The sequence below is a fragment of the Anguilla rostrata genome, chromosome 3 (genome assembly GCF_018555375.3).
Source record: "Anguilla rostrata isolate EN2019 chromosome 3, ASM1855537v3, whole genome shotgun sequence".
NCBI lineage: Eukaryota > Metazoa > Chordata > Actinopteri > Anguilliformes > Anguillidae > Anguilla > Anguilla rostrata.
In genome coordinates, this window is record NC_057935.1 from 61,332,553 (window position 1) to 61,360,316 (window position 27,764).

General features: G+C 41.5%; 3 protein-coding genes across 8 annotated transcripts; all 3 read left to right on the plus strand.

Annotated features, from left to right (window-relative positions):
- Positions 1-234: 234 nt before the first annotated feature.
- yif1a (Yip1 interacting factor homolog A (S. cerevisiae)) lies at positions 235-6,169 on the plus strand. 4 transcript variants are annotated; one of them, XM_064329079.1, is made up of 9 exons: positions 235-344; positions 612-651; positions 2,838-3,076; positions 3,508-3,612; positions 4,052-4,130; positions 4,258-4,315; positions 4,480-4,635; positions 4,835-4,928; positions 5,139-6,169. In XM_064329079.1, exons 2-9 carry the CDS (start codon positions 621-623, stop codon positions 5,295-5,297), a joined length of 921 nt encoding a protein of 306 aa, XP_064185149.1. In that variant the 5' UTR covers positions 235-344; positions 612-620; the 3' UTR covers positions 5,298-6,169. The 4 variants fall into 4 exon arrangements, with proteins under 4 accessions (XP_064185149.1, XP_064185151.1, XP_064185148.1 ...); XM_064329081.1 differs by having other exon boundaries at positions 2,841-3,076; XM_064329078.1 differs by having other exon boundaries at positions 270-407.
- Positions 6,170-7,722: 1,553 nt separating this feature from the next.
- si:ch211-145o7.3 (forkhead box protein N2) lies at positions 7,723-12,510 on the plus strand. The gene is made up of 5 exons (XM_064329088.1): positions 7,723-7,934; positions 8,603-9,299; positions 9,865-9,986; positions 10,448-10,503; positions 11,493-12,510. The coding sequence occupies exons 2-5, from the start codon at positions 8,649-8,651 to the stop codon at positions 11,846-11,848; spliced, it is 1,185 nt and encodes a 394-aa protein (XP_064185158.1). The 5' UTR covers positions 7,723-7,934; positions 8,603-8,648; the 3' UTR covers positions 11,849-12,510.
- Positions 12,511-14,037: 1,527 nt separating this feature from the next.
- Positions 14,038-26,969, plus strand: atl3 (atlastin 3). Of its 3 annotated transcripts, XM_064329091.1 has the most exons (14): positions 14,038-14,191; positions 15,736-15,962; positions 16,274-16,441; positions 17,189-17,263; positions 18,704-18,754; positions 19,118-19,174; positions 20,826-20,918; positions 21,634-21,772; positions 22,070-22,197; positions 23,105-23,161; positions 23,530-23,601; positions 23,957-24,148; positions 24,567-24,806; positions 25,291-26,969. In XM_064329091.1, the coding sequence occupies exons 2-14, from the start codon at positions 15,759-15,761 to the stop codon at positions 25,351-25,353; spliced, it is 1,539 nt and encodes a 512-aa protein (XP_064185161.1). In that variant the 5' UTR covers positions 14,038-14,191; positions 15,736-15,758; the 3' UTR covers positions 25,354-26,969. The 3 variants fall into 3 exon arrangements, with proteins under 3 accessions (XP_064185161.1, XP_064185160.1, XP_064185159.1); XM_064329090.1 differs by lacking the exons at positions 14,038-14,191; positions 15,736-15,962; positions 16,274-16,441; positions 17,189-17,263 and adding an exon at positions 17,274-17,306; XM_064329089.1 differs by lacking the exons at positions 14,038-14,191; positions 15,736-15,962; positions 16,274-16,441; positions 17,189-17,263 and adding an exon at positions 17,321-17,392.
- Positions 26,970-27,764: the final 795 nt, after the last annotated feature.

The following is a 27,764-nucleotide window of genomic DNA, read 5'->3' on the forward strand; positions in this document are numbered from 1 at the left end:
GCGTGACTTGGTCAGCCTGAAGATGAGTAGGCTGTGTACGAGAAGGTAAAAGAAACAGTCGATGGCTAACACATGTATCCATTACAACCTAGTTGAACATTAGATGATTCCCCCTAACAGATTCGGGAGATCATTAAAAAGTCAAATCAGTCGAGTGCTCGCAGTATTTGCCATAACCCAACAGAACGTAAGTGACTTGCACTAGATCCAATCATTATGCACTATAAAATTACGAAAGTCCGCTTGGACCAATACTATTTCCAAGATGAGACACGCTGCCACGCAGGCACAAAATACTCAACGAATCCTGTAACAGAGGGGCGGATGATTGTACATATCAACGCGTACGTTTTTCTTGAGTTTCAACTAGTCAGCATGCTAGTTAACTTTATCAAAAATAAATAGAGGTCAGTGCTTATATTTCCAGTATTACGTGTGTTTAATGTTCTTACCATTTAGGGAAAGTATCATTTGGTTGTTAAGAATGCAATGTGGTTAACTGCAAGTACCGACCGCCTTCTTTAGCAAGCTAACATTTAGCTCGCCATACCGTTATAGCTTCGCTGATAGCTAACGCTAAGTGGTAACGTTATTGATTTGTTTTCAAACAGCAATAAACGATGGACCTCCCTCATCATGGTTACAGAGCGGGTAAGCGAGTATTATGTTGCATTAACGTTTGCTGAAAACGAAGACACACACTGTAACTTGAGTTTTTCGGATAGGTTAACTCATTAGCCATAAGCTAAGTAGTTCAGAGCTAATAATGCTAACACTTTTATCGTTACTTGGCTACCTAGGTAATCCTGCTAACCTGACCTAAACCCACCGTTACATACATAGCCAGATAGATTAGTTGCTCGTTTGATTCTTATTTTGTTGTAATTTCAGTCAAAGTGCACATAGCCAGCGGCTCACAAGGTAGCTGTCACACCTGGTAATGTTGGTTACGTGGCTGTTTTCTGTCTGACATGAGCACGAGTCCTTTTAACCCGCGACGTTGACAATTAATCTGTTGAGTTTTTGTTTTAGTATGTAGCTATTTACCTTTTCTTTTAATTAACGTTCACTTGCACAATAGTCGTGCGCAAGCTAATCGCAGGTTAGTATCTTTTCGCACATGCTATCGGTTAAAGCAGTGGCCCACTTCACACATGGAATGGTCCATTTCTGTTTCTGCCCGTGTTCCATTCTGATAATCCGTGTATGTTGGTTCCTAAATATGAAGCTGTAAATTGTAGATGCAAGCAACACAATTGTTTTGCCGTCATAATATTTTCAGATTCATCGCTTGTAAATACATAGAAAAGACATTAAATGGTTATTGGTAGCCATATTTGCCGCTTTATTTGCCATAAAATTGTATTTAGCGTGTGGTTTGCCATTTGGAAATGCTTGCCCAACTCCATTTGAATTGCACTGCATATATTGTTGCTTTTTCTAAACAAAATATGCAAATCCTTTTCACAAATTGAATGTGAAGGGAATTGATAGTGCCAGGTTCATACTACACAATTTATGTTGGTGCATGCAATACACCACCCTTATGAAGTTACAAAACTCCTGTGAAGTTTAGAAGTTTTACTGTGGTAACATTATTTCATTACAGACAGCCAAATGTGCAATGTGTTTGGGGTCTTGACAAAACTACAGAATGAATTGCACTTCAGTGGGTATAGCTTTATGGAATTTAATGACCATAGGTCATGCAGAGACCATGGAGATTTGAGGTAGGCTATCCATTGCATTTGTACAGGGTGACTTGCTGTGGGGAAATGTACCCATTTTTACATACACAGTTCTTGTTTTAGAACCTCAGTTTAGTCTGTAAACATTGTCTATCTTTTGGCCCCTTTTTTAATTTAAATGCAGAAAAAATATAAAACATTTTTTGATAAATAGTTTTAGTTTTGCAAAATACCTCATCAGTGCATACATATGTTTGACCCGGACAGCTGTGGTGAATCCCTTTTTTCCACATCCTGTTTGGTGTCTATTAGTCCATGCACATTTTTAAATTTTAAATTCCTCATATCTGATTGTTGAGGGTGCAGAACTGTGTGCACTCAACATCTTGAAGAAAAATGGCCGAAATCGATACGCAAGAGATTGCTGTGCTTTTTAATTGCATATGGAGGCACATTCAACAGGCAGTTGTCCTCTGCCATAAAGGTTATTTTTCAGACCCCTTGGCAGCTATCAGCATGCACCTTTGAAATAAATCGTTTACTGCCTTTCTGTAGTACATCCTTTCTAATGTCACCACATATATTCTCTGACAGTAAGATGAGACATTCAGTTTCCTCAGTTGCCCACTGCACACTGTTGCCAGCACATCTCAATGGGATTATATCAGAAGGTGATACGTGACGCAGCAGAATTTGTTTGTGTGAGTTGGAGCATTGAGGCTCAAGTCACGTGATGGTTGAATTGCTGTCAGGGTGAAAATGGATTTTTCAGAATTGTGTCTATCTGATTGACCTGTTCAAACTGTTGTCTTGGACCCACACCTGATCAATAAAGGGCAACTAAGTGTATGTATGTCAGAACCACATCCCATTTGAAACCATTTTCTAAACATCACCAAAGTATTCAGCTAAATTTATTGTTACCCTATGTGACTTTGGTAGTACATGTCTGGTAGAGGAACCCACATGTTTCCTGTAGCTGTGCACCTTAAGGAGAAGGCATCTGAATTTATCTAACTTAATGAGAGCAACTAGCTTAAAGCGGTCTGACTAAACCTGTGTTGAACTGAATTTCCTCCTTGAATCGTACGTCAGCTTCACAGCCTCTCACTTCCTCCTGTCCTTTCTTTCATGCCCCCTGTTTCCTAGCAGCGAAGCCTCGGGCCCGTGCTGCACCATCCACAGGCGAACCTCTGCTGTTTGAAGACACCAGCGCTGCAGCGCCCCCCATGGCTCCTCAGGGCTACTACAACGTGGGGTACAACATGGGCGACGGCGGGGCCGACGATGGGGGGCCAAATAACCTGTTTTCCGACCCCATGGCCAGCGCGGCGGTCATGTACGGCTCGTCCCTCGCGTCCCAGGGGAAGGACATAGTCAACAAGGAGGTGAGAGCAGAGCGCAGGGACTGGGGAACAGAGGCGCTGCTCGACTTAAAACTGTACTGGGGCACAGCCCACGGGCACTCACATCCCTGTAAATCAAGTTTACATCAATGTCAAGTATGACTGTGACAGCATGTTTATGAGGGATGACTGTGATAGTGGTCACTATTTGGGAGGGACTGATCTACACCATTAAAAAATCACCACCAAACTCCCACACTTACTCTTGACGTGTATTTAGGCACAATGCTGAAACGTACTAGTTTTCATGATCACTGGGGCACGTAAGTATTTCTGGGGTGCATGCCCCAGTAAAGGTGGTCTGACGATGCCCCTGCCCCTGTCTGGGCTGTTAGGGAGCGCTGCTGAATGGAAACACGAAAGCCTGTTTCAGCAGAAGATGTTGAGGAGTCTATTCTGTCTCTGCCTTTCAGATTAGTCGTTTTATGTCGGTGAACAAGCTGAAGTATTTCTTCGCTGTCGACACAAAATACGTTATGAAGAAACTGCTCCTTCTCATGTTCCCTTACACACATCAGGTATGTGGATCCACTGTGCTATAAAACAATCTAAACTGATCTGTCATTAAAATAAGTCTGTGTGTGTGTGTGAGTGTGAGTGTGTGTGTGGGGACTGAAATGTAAGTTTGCTTCCATAGTGGATATACAGTATTTCCTACATGAATGAGTGTCTTCCATGTGGTTGTCATCAGCCACCTGAATAACCTAGTTTGTGGTACTGGAGCTTCCAAAATCAAAAGGCTTGTCACTCGCTTGTATCTGCATAAACCATTTTAGCAATATACTGTGCACAGCTCTGCTCTGCTCTTGTGCTTCTTGCTACCTTATATAAATAGATTGAAGTTGGCACTGAACATACTGTCACGTGATAACTGGCCAGTAATGTAATTACTGTATGTACTGTGCCGTTAGGTTATCTATGTTTGTACATGCGTGTGTTCTATTGTGATGTCATCAGGACTGGGAGGTGCGTTACCACAGAGACACTCCACTCACACCCCGATATGATGTCAATGCACCTGACCTCTACATACCCAGTGAGTCCAGTTCAGCTTCAGGCTTATATCTGTTATGATTTAGAATTTGAGCTGTAACTAATCAGTGTAGAAACACAGTGTGCACTCATTACCATCTCTCTCTCTTGCCTTCTCCTTCCTCTTTCAGCAATGGCTTTCATCACCTACATCCTGCTCGCAGGCATGGCTCTCGGAATTCAGAAAAGGTCAGAGGTCCTACTCGCTGTACTGTTCATTGTCTCTCTGTTCGCTCTCTATTGCTTTAACCATGTTTTTGCCGTCAGCTCACAGTTGTGCAGCTTGATTCTTGGAGCAGTCGTTCTGTTTTCTGAATCTTGGCCGTGTTTTCCTCTTTCCCTCTCTGCGGCAGATTTAGCCCAGAAGTGCTGGGCCTGTGTGCCAGCACAGCTCTTGTGTGGATGATCATTGAGGTTCTGGCTCTGTTGCTGAGCCTCTACCTACTCACCGTCCACTCAGATCTCTCCACATTTGACCTGCTTGCGTACAGCGGATACAAATATGTGGGGTAAGTGGCCCAGAATTTGTGCTTGTGCTTCTCTCTCGGTTAATTCTTTCCTATTACACTCGGTAAGCTGTTTCAAAAAGATATGGTGCATGCTAATGGCCATGCTGGTGCTTGAAACTGAGTTGATTTCTGCCGTTGTCCCTGTAAAACGGCAGTTCTGGATATGCATCTGTTCTTACCCGTTATTTGTCTGTGGCAGGATGATCTTCACTGTGCTGTGTGGGCTACTGTTTGGCAGCGATGGGTACTTTGTGGCTCTGGCCTGGTCCTCCTGTGCCCTAATGTTCTTCATGGTAAGTAATGGACTGTGAGTTTAAATGTGCCTCTTTTTCTTTTGATGAACAGTACTGCAGTGTGTTGCACAAAAATGCTGTTTTTGATGTTTACCAGATTTTCAGCTTGATTCTCTTTATAATATAACCATAATATAACTATACAAAGCTATTTGGGTTATGAAGTTATGACTACTAACTGAGTTCTTCTGTGCGGCATCTCTCACTCAGGTCCGCTCTTTACGGATGAAGATTCTCTCCTCTCTCTCCTCGGACTCCATGGTTGCCGGAGCCAGTGCCAAACCCCGCTTCCGGGTTTACATTACCGTGGCCACAGCTGCCTTCCAGCCAATCATAATCTACTGGCTTACCTCACACCTGGTCAGGTGACCTGGTAGGGGTCTGGGCCTTGGATTTATCAACACCTTGGCTGGGATTCAATCAGAACCTTAAACCACACGTCAGTGACTTCCTACAGACTTGCTAATAATTGTGTCTCTGTTCCATGGCTGATCGAGGGATGTGCTTGTGGGCTAAAGTCTTGGCATGGACATTGACAGACCTACACACAAACTTTGTGACATACACAAGCATTGACATTGACAAACCGACAGAAGGACTAGCTGACTTAACTTGGGTGTGATGTTTTCCTTATGATGAGCCTAATACAAAAGCTCAGGACTCCCCAGTGTGGTGCTGAAACTACTTGGAGCTCATTAAGATTGAGCATAAGCATGTGCAAGCTTACGAAAGTATTGTAGTTTCCTTTGGCTTTACACCCACAGATAATGATTGCATTTATTAAGGTAGTAATACATATTGGAAAGAATCTGAATAATTGTTAAAGTGTAATTTTTTTATTGAAGGCAATATCATTGTAGAATTTTTAGATGGCTATGCCTTGCATTTATATTGATTCAAGACCTTTCAGTGTGTTCTCTTTGATTATGCCATTATTCAAAGCTGTATGGCCAAAAGAAAGTTTTTTTTTTGAGATGGAATAAAACATTACACCCATTTCTAGTCCAAATGAAAAATGCCTAAATACACACACTCACACAAACACACACACACACACACACACAGTTTTTCAGAGACTTGTGTGAGCTTAAGTGTGCAATATTTTAAGTGTTTTTCTCCTCCATTCCCCCTTTACATGTCCCTCATTTCTATTTATCTGTGCTAACTTGGAAAGCAGTATATTGTTGGGCTTTTGTTTGTTTTTGAAGTAAAATAAACAATGTCTTTGAATTTTATCTCAATTTCTGGCCTCCGCATTATTTTTGTACCAAACTGTTTCAATAGCATACACTACCAGTCAAAAGTTTTTGTACACTTGTGTTTTAGTACTCTGTTTTAGTGAACTTTAAACAGTTTAACTTTAGTAAATGACCTCAGATGGCACAAGGTAAGCAGTGAATGTTCCGAAGTTAAAAAGAATCTTTTACTTTGCAGGATAGTGACTTAGATTATGTAATTAATAAATTAAAGCCATATTTGGCCAAATAAACAGGTAAACATTATTCTCATTTTCCAAGAAGAGAAGTGAAATCAAGCTAATTTGGGATGAATTTGACAGGTCAAGGAAAAGCAACCTGCAGGTGCAGTACATCTGTGGGAACTTTTACAGCAGTATTGGGTGTGAACTTTCTGAACCAAATGACTGCCCTTGTAGAAGACATGCCATGAAGACGCTCTGCTGTTATTACTGCAAAAGGTGGTGATTTTGATGAATCTCAGGGTTTAGAATAAAAAAATTGATTAAAAATGTCATGTCTCGTAATGTAGATCAAATTGAAATGGTGAACTAGGGGGTAATTGAGTATGTTTACATAATAGAGAAGAGTAACCGCACACTGTATAAGTGTGGGTATTGACAGTTATGGCATGTATTAGTAGGTTAGGGGGGCATAGTATATGACTGCTACAGTAATGTTGCTACTAAAGGTTATCTTGGAGACCTCCCAGATATAGCTGGTGTTTAAAATGCCTTGTATGTAGCTCTATGGCATGGTTTTCCCTACAACGCATATTGTTTCAGATGCAATACCGCAAGCAACTTATAAGAGAATGCACATGTCTTGGACAAGTGAGTCAATCGTTATACAGCAAGAAAGGGTTTGTTAAGTGACATCATCCATCACTTAGATATGGGATGCGTTGTGACCACTCAGTTGCCGATTCACTGAATGTGAATTTCCGAAGGGTATTGTTTGGCATATATAATGTTAGCATGTGACATCTGTTATCGTATTGTATGATCAAGTTGGGGCTGAATAAGTATGCCTACAGTACGGGTTGCTATACATCACGTGTAAATATGTGTATACACACCCAACTTACTAATTCTGGTTGAGAAGATTAATTATATTTCTGCACCAGTAGAGGTAGTGCCTATTGTTACATGGAATTAAATGGTCAAAGCATGTTAATGATCTACTGAAGAATGCGGGAAGTAACATTCAATAATCTTCGTAAGAATGCTTAAAATACATTCCATTTAACTTCCTCTGAACTTTACCTTAAACAATAATACCTTAAACGTAAGAGTTCTACAAAAAAGAAGAAAAAATAAAAAGAAACGAAAAACTGTGACGTTAGGCTTATTCCCTAATTAGTGCTTGATTTGGTTAAGCCAATGTTGACTTACGCCGACAGCTAACCAAAGTTACTTTACTGGGGGGGGGGGAAACAGCAAAAAGTATATATTCTGGGGCACAAATGAAATATCTGTAAAATAAATCAAAACCACCTAGTCTGTTGTATTGTGAGCAGGTTGTCGTCGATGAGCCTGACATCTGGGGTAGGGATGTCGTGTTCCTTTAAGTCGGGGCCGCGCAAGAGACGAGCGGGTTTCAAAGCGTCCTTTTGGTTTCCAAGGAAACGTGGCAAAGGACAGAACGCGGACAGACGAGCGTATTCGACTGAAACTGTCCTTAGGCAGAAAGATAAAACAGCCTTATCATACTGTGCAAGTTCTCGGTATTTCTATTCCTCCTCTAGCACGTCTTGTTTTCCTTAGTCAAGGTAAGCAATGCATGCTTTTAAATATTTTTTCTTTCCTCTTTTCCTGCAAAACGAGAGGCAGAGGCACAGACAAAAGACTGCTTGGCTAATTGTGCAAAGTGTAACTGAATATTGTAGCGCCATTTTCACGAAAATGAGGAGCATGCTGCTTCATTTTAGTTGAGTTTTTGTTGTCACATGTAGAGTCGGTTCAGAACTTATCTCTGTTTGAAACTAGCCAGGTAGACTAGGTGTCTGCACCTGTCTGACCACTCGTCTGGATCTGTCGATTAAATCATTTACAGATAAATAGTAGAGCAGAAATAAGAGGTAAGGACTTTGAACAACATGGGACTTAGTTGCTTACTTTTTGTCTTAATCTTTCACTCATTCTGTACCTATGTTCAGCTAGGGGTGGGGGTGTGGTGTTGGACAGGGCTTGCAAGCATTTGAACAAATCTTGAAAAATGACCTCAACAAAGCAGAATTTTTATTCAAAAATTCAGAATGTATGCCTTGTGTTGTAACATTTCATCAGAACAAATATGTTTAAGTTGTCTAGTTGTGTGAAAGTTTTGCAGTGTGTATGTGTGCAGGCATGTAATTGTGACTGGTAAACTGTGTGCATTTTAATTTTGTTTAATTTAATTTCCCCTTTGTAGTGAACTGATTACTCAATTCCCTAACAGGTAAAGAAGTGGATGAGAGTATCGAAAGCCTACAGCCTGGAGAGAGATGGAGACTGACTCTTGTGCACTGCCACTCCTTCCCCCATCCCTTCATTCATCCCTTACTCTCTGCCAGGCTGTCCCCTCACTGCCATTTACACCCCAGCCGTCCCCTCCTCTCGCTACCTCGTTCCCACTTTCCCCTCTGTCACCGTCTCACTCAGTCCCCCCCTCCCCCACCTCTGCCCCATTTTCAGCCCCAGATTCTGCCTTTCAGTCAAACCCTCTCTCCCCTCCTCAGCCCCCCAAGTCACCTGCCCCGCTCTCTCAGGGCTCTAACCCTCACTGCCTCAGCCTGACAGCCTCATCAGACCAAGATGACCTGACCTGCCTCAGCTGGTTACACCAAAGGGGTGACTTGCTCCCGCTGCAGCCTCTGCCCAAAACGGCACCATTGCCCCTGCTTGCGCAGCCGGACTCCTTACCTGCTCAGCATCTCCCTCCCTCTCCCTCCAAGCCCCCTTACTCCTTCAGCAGTCTAATCTTCATGGCGATTGAAGATTCCCTGGACAAGAGGCTGCCTGTTAAGGGAATCTACGAGTGGATAGTTAAGAGCTTCCCTTACTACAGAGCGGCCCCTGGTGGCTGGAGGAACTCTGTGCGACACAACCTGTCCCTGAATAAGAGCTTCCGTCGAATACACCGTGAAAAGGGCCAGGTATGAACAGTGCATACACACACGCACACACACACACACACACACACTACAGCAAATATTACTGATATGTTGAACGCCTTCCTGGGAGTTGTGATGGTGTATCATTTAGCTAAATTATTTTTTTGGGATACACCAATATCAGGGAAGCATGTACAGCTTTTTAAAACATGTTTCATTACATTACATTCGTAATGCAGACACTATTGTGTGTCGCTCTGGATCTAGAACATATTATTAATTAGATGTAAGATATTTTACTGAAGATTATGGCACCAGACTCAAAACATCTATTCCACACTGCTACCCATCTTAACATTACGTTTTCATTTTGGGCTAAATTCTATTGGTAGTGTTATATCACTTTTTGTAACCTATTTTTCAGTCAGATATACTTCCTGCGTATTGGAATATTGTGCAGCAGTGGCCTGTAATGGTTGTGTTTCAGGAATATAACCCCACATTGATTTGTTTTGTTATACTGGCAACATGTAGGTCTTATATTCATATGTAGTATATTTCTGAAGTTTTATGAAATTGGCTTCTGTATTGTGTGATTGTTTTTCAGTCTGTGGGCAAGGGGTCACTGTGGTACGTGTGTCCAGAATACAGACCTGCTCTTCTGGAGGTGCTCAGAAAAAGTCACTATTGCCACAAGACTAACAACAACTTGTACAACAAACCTTTGTTGTGAGTATGAACACATTTAAAAACTATAAAAGGCTGCCGTTTGTACTGAATCTACCATACTGTTACTACACAGGGTCTTTGACTACCATCGTTGACATTCACAGAAACACTTGCATAAGGCTTACGTATTTGTTCCCTCCAAAATATAAATGCATTTTGCAGTATAATTAAATTGATGACTGCAGTCTAAAAGGGATTCATGCCTTTCAGAGGAAGGAAAAAGTATGTTACAACTTTGCTTTATTAACCATTCAAAGAATTCTGTCAAATAGACGAATGAATTGTGATATGTACGTGTGAGAAGTTACAGAATTTCCTTTCCTGTGACTATTTGTGAAGAGATGGTGTTCTGTAGCTTGAGAAAGAATCCAGAACTACATTTCCCATCACCATCATGCTGATCAGGACATGCGCTTACTCTGATGTTGTTTGTATTTATGTTGGGAGTGTCTGTTTAACAGGCTGGAGGGAGGAGACTTGGGAGCAGCCATGGAGTGTGACACTGTGGAGATCTCAGGTCAGTTGATGTCTCTCACAGTGGAGATGAACATATGGTATGATATGTTTGTTCATGTGGTCAGATTTAATGCCACAAACAATGTACCAATGAAGTTGTAAAAAGTTGAATTGTCAGTCAATAATTGACCCTTTTCTATTTTTCTCTTGATTCAATTTAAAGTCAGAAACCTTGTTCACTGATTGCAGTACATCGACTCATTTTCTTTCCCACTTTCCCCTTTCCCCTTCTCCCTCTCCCCCAGCTTCCAAACCACTCTTTCTGTTGCATGTCTTGTGTGCTTGTGTGGCGTTTCCTTGGTGACAACCAGCTGTTACCCTGGTAACTTAGAGCCACAGCAACAAGATGGCAGACTTCTGTGCGTCTCACTCTTCTAGTGCAATTCTAATATGCAGTGGTTCAGTTCATGCCAGTGAGTGTATACATTCTACATTAACCCCTTCCTAACTGTGTTTAGTGTCACTGCTATGTCTAGTTTAGTTAGTGGGTTTATGGCACACATTGTGATATGTTAATTATCAGTGTTATTTGTCTATATACTGTGCAGTGCGTAATTACTTGGACAATCACATAATTTCTTTTGTTTTGGCTCTGTACTCCAGCACACTGGATTTGAACTAAACAATGAATATAAGGTTAAAATGCAACTTGTATTTGACTTACTGTCAACTTGTATTTGAGGGTATTTGCATCAATATCAGATGAGCCTTTTAGGAATTACAGTTCCTACATGGATCACCCGATATTTATGTAAATCCCCTCAAATTCAAACTGATGGTTTGCACTAACCCCATATTCATTGTTTTAGTTCAGATCCAGTGTGCTGGAGTACGGAGGCAAAACATCCAAAATTGTGTCACAACCAAAATACTTACGCAATGCACTGTGTATCGTAATGTTCCCTCTTGTTTGTCAATGTCCATGTGTTTATGTATCCACGTTTGTCACTGTGTATACGCACTGTGATAAGCAATCTCTCTCTCACACAGATTCCCTTTCCCAAACCCTCCTCCTCTCTTCACTCTCCCCCCCAACCCCAACCTTGCCTTCCGAGCACCCCACCCTGTCTTCTGACCCACCGTGCCCTCTGCCCCCTGACCATGAGGAGCTGGTTACCATGGAGGCGGTAGAACTCCAGGAAGAAATAGCCGAGGAGGTGGAAAAAGACCCCTTGGCCGACAGTGGCTACATCGAGTTCCATTACTACCAGTACCACCAGTACCAGTACCTGGTTCTGCCCGGGGAGACGGAGCTGGACCTGGAGACAGTGGAGATCCTGCAGCTGGATGCTGAGGCTCAGGAAGCGGCTGGGTCTCTGTTGGACCTGGCAGGGGGCGGACATTGACCTCCTTGGGAGTGATTGTGAGAGTTACAACAGACTGACTGACATACGCTAAGAAAGACTGACAACATGTCACCAGACCGATACCAAAACTGCCTGAAACAGTCACATTTCATATGCTGACAGAGTGATGTAGTGAAAGTACTGAATACCACATTACCAGATGCACTTTTGAAACACAAAACCACACAAGCACTGACAAATCATGCACGTCTGACTGCTCTGCTTTTGGGAAATCACTATTTTCTAGTGCAAATATGAGCAAGACAAATATAAAACAGAAAACTGAATTGTTATAAAGCAATGAGACCTATGTGCAAGTGAACACACATTGTTTCATGTGACAGTGACTGTATTAAAATTAAAATGATTGCGAAATCAACTGCCAGTAAATCTACACTGTGATTCAGGGGACAGAGAAACTTGGAAAGTTTAATGTTCAATTTCTTAGTGTGTGATTAACATAAATGTGAAATATTTTAATTTTGTAGTTCATTCTTTCAAAACATGTAAGTTGATTTTTTCCCTATGTTTCTGTTATTGCTCAAACTATATCTGTCAGAAATGATTTTGTATGTTGGCTATCTTGATGGAAAAAGACAATTTTATCTTTTCTCTGTTTTCTTTCCCCATAGACAATAAAGGTCCTTGATATTCTTACAATATAGGGTAAATTAAGTTTTTCTGTGTTGTGTGTGTGTGTGTGTGCGTGTGTGTGTGTGTGTGTGTGTGTGTGTGAAACTTTCAGAGGGATTACTACTGAGTGATGAAGTGTTGAGTACCCCTGCTGACCGAAACTCTTCTACCCTGCACAGGTCCATGACCAATCATGTGTTGCCCAATAGTTCTACCCACCACAGGTAACAGCGCTGACATTCTTGGAGAAATAAAATCTCTGCCTATCCAGCCTTTGATGTTTGACAGAGAAGGGAATTACGGTTGGAGAGTCTTGTCAATCTTATACAATTTAGAGGAGACATTTGCGCTTCTGTAACCCATGTACAATTATTGTGATCATGTTTATATTCTTTGTCTAAAAGGGTTTTTACTGGAGCAGTACCAAGCATTATGTTATCACCACGTCTTGGTGTAAACAAAATACCAGTGAGACACTGCACAGCAAGGCAAAGCGATCAGATTTGGCTGCCTATCCAGAGGGAGTGACAGAAAATCTTATCCTGTGCTGTTAGTCATTTTGGATTCAGATAAAATCAAAATTTTATTTGTATAGTGCTTTTTACAGAAAACTGTCACAAAGTTGCTTTACTGAGTAGCAGAAAGGGGCAAAAATCAGGCCTGAAGCCCCAAATAGCACAAATCTGGGAATTCCTCCTCTGACATCTGTTGGTATTCTTGCCATTGTTGTTACAGTGATTGTTAGTATTGATGATGCCGGCTTTTGTCTCACCCTCTTGCATTGTAATGTTTTGTTTGCTGTTTTTGATAATGTAGTATGACAATGTCATATTTAATCTGGACTAGCACCGTGAAATGGATCTGCCCTCTAGTGACAAAACGTGGTTACTACAAGACTCTTAACTACGGATAGAGCATTGATTGTCTTTTCTACAGCTTGGTGCTTCTTCCTGGTTCTGCCAAATGTAGCGATATAACTTGTCGTCGATGAAAGCATTTCCCACGGCACATAAGCATAATACCAGTCATTACGTATTATGTCGGGATCGAGGGCGGTGTTTTCCTCGGCCCAGAAGGCAGGGCACACCCAAGTAAAAAAAAAGAAAGAAGGAGAAACGCAAAGGCCTTTGCTGTAGTTAGTTTATTACAATAATTTATGAATACGACTGTAGATAAATAGACTATTCGCTGTTTTTCCCCCCCACTAATCGCTGATAGCTAGATAGACAGCTTCTGATTTTAACGATGGTTTTAGCAAGTTTTGCGTACAACAGTACATACAATCATGGCGACCATGATCCAGAACTGTTAAACAATGTCTACCGGTCATAATTTTAAGATCGAATCAGATCTCTGTTTTCTTTGCCAAAGTGGGGCGTTGAGGCACGGAAAGAATGACGAACTGGGTGCCACCTATGTACAATTTCCGCATTCGCAGCGATTGACAGGAACTACACCTCCCATAATAAAGTTCGCTGCGCAATCCCTCTGTCATTAAGTGACCTGGGATCTGTAGTTTAGTCAATATTATACAGTACTGGAAACAATGGTACATTTTGATATATGAACTACATTCCCTATAGGGCAGTTGATGTGGGAAGTGTCAATGGAATCGTAGTAGGTAGTCAAAAGTTTTGTGGTTTTGTTTTTTTCTTACTCAAAGACCAAAAATAAGCCTTCTTTGCCGCATAATTCCATCGGTTGCTGAAGGTATGCAGAACTTAAATCGCGCCTTTCCTCATAATATTGTGCTATAGTTTTTAAATGCATGGATAGCGAACCACACAAAGCATACCCTGGTGTAAGCAAATGTGTGTGTTTCAGGACTGTGCCTGCGTGCTTGTGCAAAGCTAGCTTGTTAGCTGCCTCACTAAATAACTATTACGGTAACTGCGATTATTAGAGAGGTTATTAGAGAGGAAATTATTTGAAACTGGCTGTAGGTAATTTGTCTGTTTCCCACTTATTATTAGAAGGACGATATGGAACAAGCAAGTTGAAGGCGAGTTGTTAGCAAACCAACTACTTGTTGGAAGTTCAAGTTTCCAAATGGATAGTTGTCGTGTTTTACCAATGTTTTTTTTAATAACTGCAAATTAGTTTTTTTATTTTATTTTTTAGCAAGAACCTATCAGTCATTAACGAAACTGACTTCCAATTGTAGCTACGCGGATTTTGTAGGAGATATAATTTTGCTGAATGGACTGTCTCTGTCTATAGTTTATTTCAATAATTGATGTTATATTTTTATTGGTATTCTGCTGGAACAGATGCTGATGAAACACCAAACAATGGATAGTCAAGTAATTATAATAGATAATAAAGAAATTAGTAAGATGATCATAATGAACCCACAATGTCTCTTGACATTCTTCAAGTTCAGGAATTATGCATTACTTGAAACAACAATGGTTAGAGATAACCTCAAACTTGTTTTAGCCTATGGAGTTTTGGGTGGAACCGAATACTTCGAATTCTGCTCCTTACACTGAGATGGCGTCCCACGTGGTGGTAGCGTCTCACTCTGGCCTTTTTTTAAGGACATATATTGCACAATCAGTCGATGTTGCTCAGATGCTGCCATGCCGGCTGCCAGGCTCTTTTATTCTTTGTTCTACTCTCTTTCTGACAAATGACACGTTACCTCTGAACAATTTATGTGCCACGCCTCACACATTAATCCTTGTTACACCTGATACCATTGTCTTGTGTTGGGGAAAGTTAGAACTCAAAATGTAGAATTGGTAATTCAACTCTAATCCCGTTCATTCTAATGTTCGGATCCTTCTCGTGTCATTGTAATGGAGACAGCTGTAAAAAGTCTAAATGATTATCTGTTAGTGGCAATTTTTTTCTTCTGTCTAGCTTTTCATTTGATTTCCTTGTGTTTGTTGCCTGTGGGTGAGGCTGGCTAGTGCTACAGCAACAAAGAGGCTCATTCAGAAAGCATTTGCGCCAGTGTGCGGTAGAGAAGCATGCATTGGCCTCACAGCTGGGTCACTGCATCGCACACACACACACACACACACACACACATTTACGACAGTGCTATACTCAGACCACCAGAAAAAAAAAACTGGGCTCGTGATGTTTAAGGCAGTTTATGTAGGCCTATGTTACTAGTATACATCGATTGATGTTGAACTAAATGTGCGTGATATTATAGTAATAGTAAGGTAAAGTGTTAACCTTTTGTCATGTATGATTACTGTATGTCAAGTCATCAGCCCCAGTCAAAGTTTTATCACTCACAGGTAGCAGTAGCAGTGACTGAATAATGGGTAAGGAGCCTGGTCCAGTCCAGATCGTGACTGTGAGCAAGGATGATCACTCCTACTCCCTTGACACGGCGGCCCTGGAACGGATCCTGCTCGCTCCGGAGCTGCGAGAAAAGCACGTCGTGGTACTTTCTGTAGCTGGGGCCTTCCGGAAGGGCAAAAGCTTCATCCTCGACTTCATGATCAGATACATGTACAGAAAGGTCAGTGCTTTAAGGATTCTGTGTGCCCTTATACTGTTGGTGCTGTAGATCTGAACTCTATACCTGTGGTTGTGTTAACAGTATTAATCAGTGGCTTATAGGACATGGGGTGTCGTGTACCAGCTCTAGGAATGGAGCTTTAGGAACCAATTATCCCTCAAAGGACTAGGCTAATTGAAATGCTTTGTTCTCCACTCCAGACCACATTTACTGGTTTGGATCCAGTTGAGTGGTGATTGGTGGTACAAGGAACGATACTGTAGCCATTGGTCACTGATGATAACAGACCCTCTCTCCTATTGGTCCGCCAGTCTGAACATGACTGGCTGGGTGGGGAGAATGAGCCGCTGACGGGCTTCTCCTGGAGGGGGGGCTCGGAGCCCGAGACCACCGGCATCCAGCTGTGGAGCGAGGTCTTCCTGGTGACTAAGAGCGATGACACTGAGGTACTGAACCCTGCGCTCGCCTCTCTGCAAGCCGTGGCGTGTGAGATGTTCCAGCTTTTAATGTTAGGGGTGAAAGAGGAGGCTGAGGCTGGGGTTTGGGTAAGGAAAGGGAGCGGAGGCAGAGATCCGTGGAGTGTAAAATTACAGACCTGATGCAGTGCTGGATGCACATTTATAGGTAACTGCTAAGCCTAGATGGGCTGAAGGTTCTGTTTTTATAATTATGTATTCTGATACTGTACTGACACTTTAATTTTAATATTAAATGTAATTGCATTTAAACACTTATATTTAACTTTGTGTTACCTGCATATTGCTGGTTTCTGTTCATTCTTTTGTCATTTAGGAAATAAATATAGAATTATTTAAGTCATGTATCTACAGAAATTGCATGCTGTATATAATGCAGTGTACCCAGGATGCAGTCCTCTTTCACTTAAAGATAATACAAGCCAATCCTAACATTAATCATACTGTACTAGTCATAATTATGTGACATTTGGTCTCTGAAAAGAAAACCTCTGTATTTTTCTGTTTTTCATTTATACAGAAACTGATGGGGAAATAGCATTATGCCATTCGCTTACAGCGACCGTCTGATTGTGATGCTGAGTGTATGAGTGTACCATTATCACCGACAGCACGATGGTGTTACGTATGCTGCATTAAGAGGCTTGGCATTGTGCTTCCACAGGTGGCAGTATTGCTATGGCCCAGTGGCTTGATACACACCAGTAAGGACTGCACTATTTTGCCCTGAGCACCATGACCAGCCATCAGTACTTATTGCTGAGCACCATGCCAGCTCCATCAGGTATTTTTTTTGCCCTGAGCACCATGACCAGCTCCATACAGGTACTTTATTTTTGCCCTGAGCACCATGACCAGCTCCATACAGGTACTTTATTTTTGCCCTGAGCACCATGACCAGCTCCATACAGGTACTTTATTTTTGCCCTGAGCACCATGACCAGCTCCATACAGGTACTTTGTGTGGGCCTGTCTTTTCTCTTGCCGGCATCTGTGTGTCTTTTTGAGGTGGTTGTATTTCCCCTTTGCGTGGCTCATGTGCTGTGCAAGTCCGTGAATTTGTATTTGGTACAAGTCTTTGTATGCGTTTGGGTATGCGTGCCTGGGGATGGAAATAATGGTGTCACTTGGAAGCCCACAAGTCAAATTGAGATGCAAACGATGTAATTACAACATTTGCATTGCTATGTGTTCATGTGTGTGCCAGTTCTGTTTGTTGCAGTTCCTCAAGCAAATATATCATAAAATCATCAGCAAAGCAAATCAGAAAGCATAATTTCATCCCAGCAGCCGCGATCTCTGAACATTAGCTGGGGAGTGATGGCTTCTGTGGTGCTCAGTAAAGTGCTGCAATAACAGATTTAAATTCAGGTCGATTTAAATTAAATATGCGGATTGGTTCAGGTGAATGTGTTGACGCGAGCCAGACAGTTGCAACGACTAACAGCATCGTGGTGTGTAAACAAAGTAAACTGGCAGTTTTCTAGCTGACTATATGTACAGCCACAACTCATTTTAGCCAGTTAATGCTGTTATTAGGGTTTTACTTTCTGTCTAAATTTGAAAAATGCTGTTATGATCCTTCTGCAAGATGTTGGTTAAATATCATGTTCCAGCTGCTAAATTGCTCTTTAAAACTGAACAGAGATAAAAGCACTGTCAAGCTAGCTTGAATGTGGACGGAATGATAACAAAGATTGGAATTAATATTAAGTATAGCTAAGTAACTGTAATATATTTTTTAAAAATATGACAAATGTGCAGTGTATCTGTATGAGTACTGAAAAATGATAGGTATCTTGAAGATACATTGTAAATACAGATGCCTAAATGAAAAAATACAAACACTGCCTGAATTACATTTTAAAATTGTAATTGTAAATTGATTTTACACTTCTGTTGGCGACAATAAGTTCAGTTGAAAATAACAAACAAGGAAATTGCAATTAAGTGTGAATTTGAAGTCATGATCCTGCTTTATAGAACCGTATAATGTGGATACACTTTTGTAATGTCTTGTCTAATAAAAAAAAAACAACAACTCTAAAACTGTAGTGATAGTTGAAGACACTCTTGTCACATTGAAAATATAGATCTGTCAGTTTTGGCTGTCTGTCCCAAGCACATCTGTCCTGTGGTTTCTGGCCGATCTATTTTGCTCAGCGCTGGAATGTATTCCAGGGGGTGATTAATGATTTTGATTAGTGTTGATTGTTTTCATTTGATCGCATTGTTTATTTGTGGCTGTTGATTGCATCCCTGCAGATCTATAACCTGTCTCAGAACATCCAAGAGGACGACCTGCAGCAGCTCCAAGTCAGTCTTCCGCCAGTCATCTCCTGTGTCCTTCCCCCTCTGACACACAATATACCGACTAATCATGCCCTCCACAACACACACACACACACTGTTCCCCCCCCTCACTGTGTAGTGCAGCTACCCTGCACCTCTCAAAACACTTTCCTGCCCCCTCCTGCAGCTATATACACGTTCCCTATACATGACACTTTACCTGCCTTTTAGAGTGTCCCTTCCCATATGTATGCTCTACCCACCAATCACTCCTCTGCCCGCTCACATGGATATATGGACACTCCAGCACCTGCCAATCACATGCTCGTCTGCATGCAAAGATGTGCAGTCAGTCGTGGTAACCATCTCTCTGCATCTCTTCTGCAGCTGTTCACAGAGTATGGCCGACTCGCAATGGACGAGATCTTCCTGAAGCCCTTTCAGGTGGGAACCCGCGTACCTGCATCAACGCTTTCTAATGCTCGCTATCGTTAGGCTTCATGGCTTTATGGCCTGAAACAATATCAGGGCCACACCAGGTTATTAAGTCTGCTGCCTGATGCATGCTGCTGAGTAGGGTTAGCCTCTGTCAGTGTGTATAACATTGTATCATCTCTGTCTCATACTGCTTGGAATTCAGATTCAGTGTCGATGTTTTCTATCTACTTTAATACATTCCTCTATTAAAGAGCCAGCCAGAGCCTGGCAGACAGAAATATGCCTGGCAAGGCACAAAAAGTGCTTGCTTGCGTGTGCCAAGAATTCATAAAGTGGCCATAAAGGGCTGTTTGCAGTAGTTGGAGTCTCTTTTCCCTTTGATAAATAGTCATTTAAAGTTCCAAATATATATGTATGTATGCATGTGTGTATACATGTGTGTGTGAGATATAAACCACTCCACACTAGGGCATATGCAAGAGTATATGGCCCGACAGTGTGGCGATTGACCTGAGGCTGAAAGCCAGCCACCCTGAAGTGACTTGTATTCTTGTGTATTCACCAGCATTGAGTGGTTTATATCTGTTACATCATGGCTACAACTAAACTGCATGAGAAAATTAAAATAAAACAGTATTTTAAAACGTTTAATACAGTACCAAGCTGAAACCGTTACGTACACATCCGCCACTCAGCTAAATATAGTTCTTCTGGTAATGGTGGATGGCCCTACAGTCACTATCAGCTATCAAAAACATAAGAAAAGAGAAAAGATGTTTAACAATGAAAACGAAGTAGACATTACTGTAACTACAGGTAAGATGCATTTAGCTGCCAGTATCTTGAGCAGACAGTCACCTGTGTCATTTACTCTAATTCACATGACTACACTATGTTAATATTTCCAAACTTAATAAATACTGCACCCCTGACCACCAAAATGCGTTGCTAGATGTAATTGTAACAAGACATTCGCTGCATAAAAAACGCTTTCTATCCGCGTATTAAACCTTAGCTATTGGTTTTGTGAATTAACTGTTATTACCTGTTGCTATGGTTACATTTCCTTTTATTTTGGGATTTCTTAGAAAGAAAACAAAGTTTTCATGTAGTGATTTAGAATTGTAATGAGGCAAAGTACCCAGATTACTGTGCCTCTACACAAATATAATGCAAAGCTCCCAACCAATCAGAATTAAATATTTATCCAAGCCACGGCATAAGTGTGTGTGTGTGTGTGTGTGTATGCAGTATATTTGGCTTGACAGGGTGGTGATCGTCCCGAGGCTGAAAAGAGTTACTCCATCTACTAAGCGCACACTAACTGTGTGTGTGTGTGTGTGTGTGTGTGTGTGTGTGTGTGTATGTATGTATGTGTGTGTGTGTGTGTCTGCGTTTGGTTAAAAAAACCACACTGGACAAAATCCTGGGGGACATATTAGCAGTCTTTAGAAGTTGTTTTCTCCCTCTCGATACAGATTGCCAGCAAGCTAAATGGCATCTGTGGTTTGTGGTCAGTTGGCTCATCATTCCCGGTCTCTCTGATTTGCATGACACTTATACGTTCACATTACATATTGCCAAAGTATTCTTCCGTTCTAAAAATGATTGAATTCTTGTTTTCTCACTCTCTCACCCCTCCTCATCCCTCCCTCAGTCACTGATGTTCCTCATCCGAGATTGGAGCTTTCCATATGAGTACAGTTACGGGTTCAAAGGTGGCAACCAATTCCTAGACAAACGCTTGCAGGTAATTGTCGTTCTTGGTTTTGCAGTAGTGGTTAAAATTCCCTTAAATGAAATTGTTGTCTATCATATCTGTTACCTAGGAAACTGGTTATAATCAATACTGTATATTTCATTGACCTGTCTTTAAACAAATGGTTATCATGTTCATTGCTCCTCATTTCACAGTGTAGGACAGCTTGTCATTCGGGAGTCGCAATGCTACGTGAACGCAATGCTACATGTGTACATGGCATCAAAAGGAATGATGCATGCTTTTATAAAACCTTCACAGATTCATACATTCACTCTTTTCATGTAAATTAATTGATCATTTCTAACGGGCTGCAATATGGTTAAGTTCGAGTTTAAAATCACCACCTTAACCCTGCACATCACCACCTGGGAAAGATCTCTGAAATGAATGGATATTCCCTACTCATGAAAAGAGTGGCCTTGAGTAATTAGTATTCTGGAGGCTTGACTAAGTTGGACTAGTTGGTTGCTATTCAAAGCCAGCAATTTATAACCTGACGGGATCTTACAGCCAGACAGTCTGACAACGAGAGGCCAGTCAGTAACAGACCATGGGTAACTGCAATGGAACTGAGCCATTTTTAGTGATGAATCATGGGTCAGTGCTTGCCACTGATGGACAGGATGTAGAAGACAGGATGCTCTTTGCGCTGTGTGGCATTGTGGAAGGATGCTGTTTAGTGGTGGTCTTTTGTGATGTGCAGGTAAAAGAGGCTCAGCACGAGGAGCTGCAGACTGTGAGGGAGCACATCTACTCCTGCTTTAACTCCATTTCCTGTTTCCTGCTGCCACACCCGGGGTTAAAGGTCGCCACCAGCCCAGCCTTCAATGGCCAGCTCAAGGGTACGGCCAGCTCTGTCCATCTCTGATTGTGGCCTTGTGGATTGGTTTGAATTTGTGCATTAGTGTTTGTGAGCCAGGACATGTATGTATGTGCCTTTACAATATTTAAGATTTGCAGAAGGTGACAGCATTTATTTCTAATTTTAAATTAAATTTCCTTCAATGTGTTTGTCACAAAGGCTGCTACAGAAAATGTATTAACGGTCGGTGATTGAGTACAAACCTGGGTCACTGATTAACTGAATTATTGATTGGCTGATCTATTCCCTGACTGATGGATTGATCCCTGCCCTCCAGATGTGGCTGGAGAGTTCAAGGACGAGCTGCGCCAGCTGATTCCCAAACTTCTGCACCCCGACAGAATGGCCGAGAAGGAGATCAACGGCAACAAGGTCACCTGCAGGGGCCTGGTGGAGTACTTCAAGGTGAAGTGGCTGAATGGCTGTTCTCCTGTCCCCCCACTCTACCCTCTGTGTCTCTCTGTACCCCTGTTTCTGTCAGTGTTCCTCTGCTCCTATCTCTCTGTACCCGTTTCTGTCACAGTTCCTCTGTTCCAATCTCTCTGTTCCCGTTTCTGTCACTGTTCCTCTGTTCCAATCTCTCTGTACCCGTTTCTGTCACTGTTCCTCTGTTCCTCTCTCTCTCTACCCGTTTCTGTGTGTGTCTGCACGTCTCTGTCTCCGTACCCATTTCTGTTGCTCTGTACCCCCGTTTATATGTTTGTCTACACGTCTCTGTCTGTACCCCTGAGTTTCTTTCACTCTTTTCCTCTTCTCTCTCCTGCTTTGTGTGTAGCTCCAGTAGGGGGCACTGTGTAGTTGAGCTGCATTCCACCCATGCAGGCTTCACTTTTGTATGTGAACGGATGTTTCCCAGTGAAGCCCCTCCCATTTCTCAGTACATCACCCTAGGACTCTTCTTAGATTAGGATCTACCGAGCAAAGATACGCAGTTATTAATTTGTGTTCTCAGACGGTGTTTTTAAAGGAGGGATTTTTTTCCTCTAATGAATTGATGGCTCTGTACAGCTGAATCTTTGAAGATTTGAAAGCTGGGATCTTGTACATTTTAATTTGTGAAAAGACCATACACACATTTAATGATTGTTCATACATGTATGAAATAAATGTACTAAAGCATATGAAATAATCTGCTCAATGTTCAAAGCCTTCCATCTAATGTTCCCACATACTAGCCCACTTTGGTAGCAATAATATTCAATCCTGTTTAGCAGGGAAGTGGGGAAATGATAGGTGTTTTTCTGTACACATAGCATCTTTGGTTATTGTTTTCGTAGTTATATTTTTGTGTTCATAAGCTTTGTTGTTTCAGGCATACATCAAGATCTACCAGGGAGAAGACCTACCCCATCCCAAGTCAATGCTACAGGTGCCCTCCCTTCTACAGACTATGCAACGCCTGCATCACAGTCATGCTTTAGCTATGTCACGCAACATTTTTCACCACTTTACCACTTCTGCCATATTTAAGTGCAACACTTACGTTTATGTGTTACGCCCACCGAATGCACTTTATAATGTGCTACTCAATGAATGCAGTTGTTAAATGAATGCTGTTTTGGATTGACTCAGGTTGTTTGCTCCAGTGTATATAATTCTATAGCTATGATTGGTCCTGTAGACCATGTCATGTCCAGCAGCCCTTCTTCATGTGTACTTGGACTCAAGGCTGCATGCTGGGTGGGATAGTTTTATGCAAAATCAGTCATACATGTGAAAACTGTCTGTCTCTCCCAGGCCACAGCAGAGGCCAACAACCTGGCAGCTGTGGCTGCAGCCAAAGACCTGTACTACAAGAACATGGAGAAGGTCTGTACGTGTTTCTGTGAACTGTGTGCATCCATAGATCTGAGAAGGGGAATTGAAATATTGAAATATTAATATGGTATACTTAAACTGCTGTGTGAGCTTGTGGCTTAAACTGCAGATTAAAATTGAAGAGACACCTAAGTGTGTAGGCCCAGAGACACTTTGAGCTGTTTTCATATATGGATCATGCTATGTACAATTATGTTATTGTAGTAGTGAGTTTATTGAGCCCAGTAAATCAAATCAATATGACTGTTGCATCTGGAAAAATGCTTTTTCTAGCACCTAAATTTAGGACCACAAAATATTCCTGAAAGAATGTGTTGTTTATTTGAATTCTGTCACTTTCTCACAGGTTTGTGGGGGAGACTTGCCCTACGTCTCCCCAGATTCCCTCGAGGAAAAACAAGAATTCTTCCGTCGTGAATCCCTTCATCTCTTCGTCTCCACCAAAAAAATGGGAGGACAGGACTTTTGTGACCGCTACCAGTCCCAGCTGGAAGATGAGCTTGGTGTGTTGTGGCAGTCTTTCAGTAAACACAATGAGGTGAGAAACGGAGAGCGTCGCGTCCTTTCTTTCTGTGTTGCGCATCTTGAAAGCACTTGGCTATGTGATTATCTTGGCTTCTCAAGGACAATGTGAGTACAGGCACTTTATGTGAGGAAAGAAGTGATTTTATATTCTTATCACTTCTTGCATGCTTTTTTATCACCACCTATGGTGATGCCTAGCACTTCAAATAGCAGTATACTTCAGGTTCAATAGACTTGAATTGAAGTCAGTATATTAAACAGCCTATGGGTTGGGATACAGGTTTGAAGTATTTGTTGCTCTACATAAAAGTGAGTTGAACATGTGTGTGTTTTTTCCAATAATAAACCATGCTTATTCTCTCACTCATCCATTGTAGAAGAAATACTTGAACTGTTACCATGTTGATTCCTCCCTGTATCATCCCCCCCAGTCCAAGAACATCTTCAGTGCATTCCGGACACCTGCAGTGCTTTTTGTCCTCGTGTGCTTCCTGTACGTGCTGTCGGGGATGCTGCTCTTCGTTGGGCTAGTCACGGTGTCCTCAGCGTGCGACATCATGTTGCTCCTGGCCATGATCGCCATGCTCACCTGGGCCTTCATCCGCTACTCGGGCAAATACCGGGGGGTGGGCACTACCATAGACCAAGCAGCTGGCGTGGTGCTGGAGCAGGTAAAGACTAGGGGGAAATAATGATGAATGCACCTGTGACAGTTTTTCTGTGTTTATAACAGATTACATAATAATATTTGTAGAGCAGTATTTATTATGTTTGTTGAAAAATGTAAGGCCAAACCCAGTTTTTACTTTGACGACATAGCCCCATTCAATATCTTCAGATAGGGCCAACCAAGGCTTTTCATATGCTTTTATTACATTTTTCACATTTAACTGTCCCCAGAGTTTAATTTATTTAATTGAAGATTTTAGTATGATTGATAAGAATTCTGCTCTTTGAGGTTCATGTATGAAGACCTATAATGGGTGACTGTTTTCATTGGTTGTTACGAGTGGCTGCAGTTATTTAAATAATCTCCATGGAAACCCTTGTCAGATCCAGGGTGTGGTGTTGTGGTTGGTACTGTATGTTTGTGCCTGGCTGTGTTTTTTTATTTTTTCATAGGAAGATTATCATGGTTTAATGGTTATCTTTCAGGCCACAGTGGTGCTAAACATGTCAAGAGGAGCAGCAGTTCCCCAACCGAAGAAGACCAGATAGCTTCTCAGCCCCCAGGAACAAGACGAGAAATCCTACAATGCATAGTAGAGATGCAGTGCGACACTGGTCCAACATTCCAACTTAATCACACGTGCAAGAATTGTAAACATAATGCCACGTCAACAAATTCACCAGCACACTGCTTTTTTAAATAATCATAAAAGCGCTATAGTACACAATGTTACAATGACACAACATTAATGAGAAGAGCACCATGGAGTGCAAACCAGCTTTAATCTTCGAGGTTGGGTGTGACCTCTGCTTCCCCCCCCCCCCCCCACCATGAACTTGCTCCAGTATAATTACTGCCCCCATTCACATTGTGCCTCTAGAGCTCCCTCTGTTTTAAACAGCTGTGAGGACTCTGATCAAGCCCACATAATGAGTTAAATTTGAAACTTTGATCGACTAGCCAAGTAAGATCCATCTCCCGAGTGTGTGCTTAGTTACTTAACAAAACCCTTCCCCTGGATTTTTATTCACGTGCATTTGCTTTTTTTCCCACCAAAAAATGAAAAGTCAAGCTCATTGATTCATTTTGCTCATGTCAGAGGGCAATACTAATTTTCTTAATTGGCATACCTTATGTCCCCAGGATATGTCAACGCCCTTTCTCCGTTTACTCTGCTGTGCCTTATATGTATCTACATAAACTTAGTTATCATAAATGCCTCAGGGGTGCTCTAGGGTGCAGTGGGCTTTTGTTATGTATCGACATACCATTTAACAATGCCATGTCATTATGTATTATATCATTTATGGTGCTTGACTTTCCTCTTCTGACTGTCACCTTTATATTATATCTTCTGTTGTGTCAAGAATGTTTTTTTTATTATTCATTTGCTGAACATCACTGCTAAGCATTAAAACCCCTTGTCTCATTGACTTCCATCCATCCCATCCTGGTGACTACATTAATATCTTTTTCCTGATTGATGCTTCCTCCTGTCTTACTGTTTTCCCAAAGGAATATCCTGCATTGTGTTGAGATTTCACCTATCCAGTAATATTCCATGTATTGTAACACTAATTCCAGTTTCAGTTCTGCTCTATTGCTATTGCGTAGAGTGTCCTGAAACAACCTATTCAGGCAAAAAACAAACAAACAAAAAAAAAAACGGTTTGGTCTGTAAAATGCTTCATAATAAAACTACTCTTCTATTATCAGTCATGGAGAGATGGCAGTTCAAAGGTCATTTTCACCTGTCCCGTGGTGTCTTTATGGGGTTGTCTTAAATTTATAAATTAGTTCTGTTTTTTCAGGATGTTCTTTAATGGTGGCAAGTCCAGTTCTTCTCTTTGCAATATTGCCTCACATGTCACATTCCATGCTGAATTGTATTCCATTGTATTGTGTGTAGAAGTGCCTGCTTAAAACGGAATGTGTTAGACATAAATGTGGAGTTTATGTTCTGTACATTTATTGCACTTGTTTCTCTCCACTGTTACATTGCAAGCACACTCATCATTCCAGCAATAAAATATATATTGTATGCTTTAAATGTATGTCCGCATTGTTTACTTTAATTCTGTTGTATATCTTTGTGTACTGGACATATATTACTGAAACAAGAAAAAGGCTTTTAAACCAAATAAAAAGAAAAAGTTGGAAATAATTTACTTTGGTTGGACTCTCAGTAAACTCCCAGCTGGTTTCTGTTCTGTTTTATTTCTGTGTATGCAATCCTGCAGAGTAGCATTTATTCTGAACTCTAATGTTGCTTGTGTTCTAACTTCCGGTACCGGTTGTGTGGTGCAGTGTCTGTATGTGCCCACTGGATGACAGCACTGACCCATAAATACGGTGCTCCTTTAAATATATCAGTTTTCTTCTACTTTCTGTTGCTATGCCAAGTATATTGCATGTAGTTTTGTTGCATGTTTGCCACCATTTCCTTGTCTCTTCTAAATTATTCAGCCATATTGGTGACAAATTGGTTGTATTTTTAGTTACCTTACATATAAACATGTCGTGATTGCACATACAAATGATCGTCTTGCGTGAAAAATGTGTATATACAGACAGCGCAATTATAAAATGTCGTTAAAAAATCGCCCTGCCTGAAATAAAGATTGCTGATCCACTCATTTTCTATAGCGACAGTCTGTTACTGCTCCTCCCTCTTTGCATTTTGCTGCCCTTTTCTCTATTCCTCCTCCCATTTCTCCTCCTCTGTCTGAATTCTGTCTCGTTTCTTTTTTCCGCTGTTCAATGCACCCTCTCGCGTTGAATGAATTTCGCTGTAGAAATGAAATACCCTTATTGCCTTATATGGCGATAGGCGCCGCCGAGCCTCCTGGTGTGCGCGAGATTGAGTGCGCGCACTGCCGCCACCATTCGCTTCCTTATTTGGAAGTGAGTTCAACTAACCTTAGAGAGTGAACGAAAGAGAGATAGCCTACGATGACAT

Bases quoted from the DNA above. Each gene is read 5' to 3' on its own strand.
- yif1a (XM_064329079.1), top strand. From the start codon at position 621: ATGGACCTCCCTCATCATGGTTACAGAGCGG. The intron at 4,316-4,479 runs GTCAGAGGTCCT...TCTCTGCGGCAG, and splicing joins GCTCTCGGAATTCAGAAAAG to ATTTAGCCCAGAAGTGCTGG. The intron at 4,929-5,138 runs GTAAGTAATGGA...TCTCTCACTCAG, and splicing joins GTGCCCTAATGTTCTTCATG to GTCCGCTCTTTACGGATGAA.
- si:ch211-145o7.3 (XM_064329088.1), top strand. From the start codon at position 8,649: ATGGAGACTGACTCTTGTGCACTGCCACTCCTTCCCCCATCCCTTCAT. The intron at 9,300-9,864 runs GTATGAACAGTG...ATTGTTTTTCAG, and splicing joins TACACCGTGAAAAGGGCCAG to TCTGTGGGCAAGGGGTCACT. The intron at 9,987-10,447 runs GTGAGTATGAAC...TCTGTTTAACAG, and splicing joins TTGTACAACAAACCTTTGTT to GCTGGAGGGAGGAGACTTGG.
- atl3 (XM_064329091.1), top strand. From the start codon at position 15,759: ATGGGTAAGGAGCCTGGTCCAGTCCAGATCGTGACTGTGAGCAAGGAT. The intron at 17,264-18,703 runs GTACTTTATTTT...GCATCCCTGCAG, and splicing joins CCATGACCAGCTCCATACAG to ATCTATAACCTGTCTCAGAA. The intron at 21,773-22,069 runs GTACGGCCAGCT...CCTGCCCTCCAG, and splicing joins CTTCAATGGCCAGCTCAAGG to ATGTGGCTGGAGAGTTCAAG.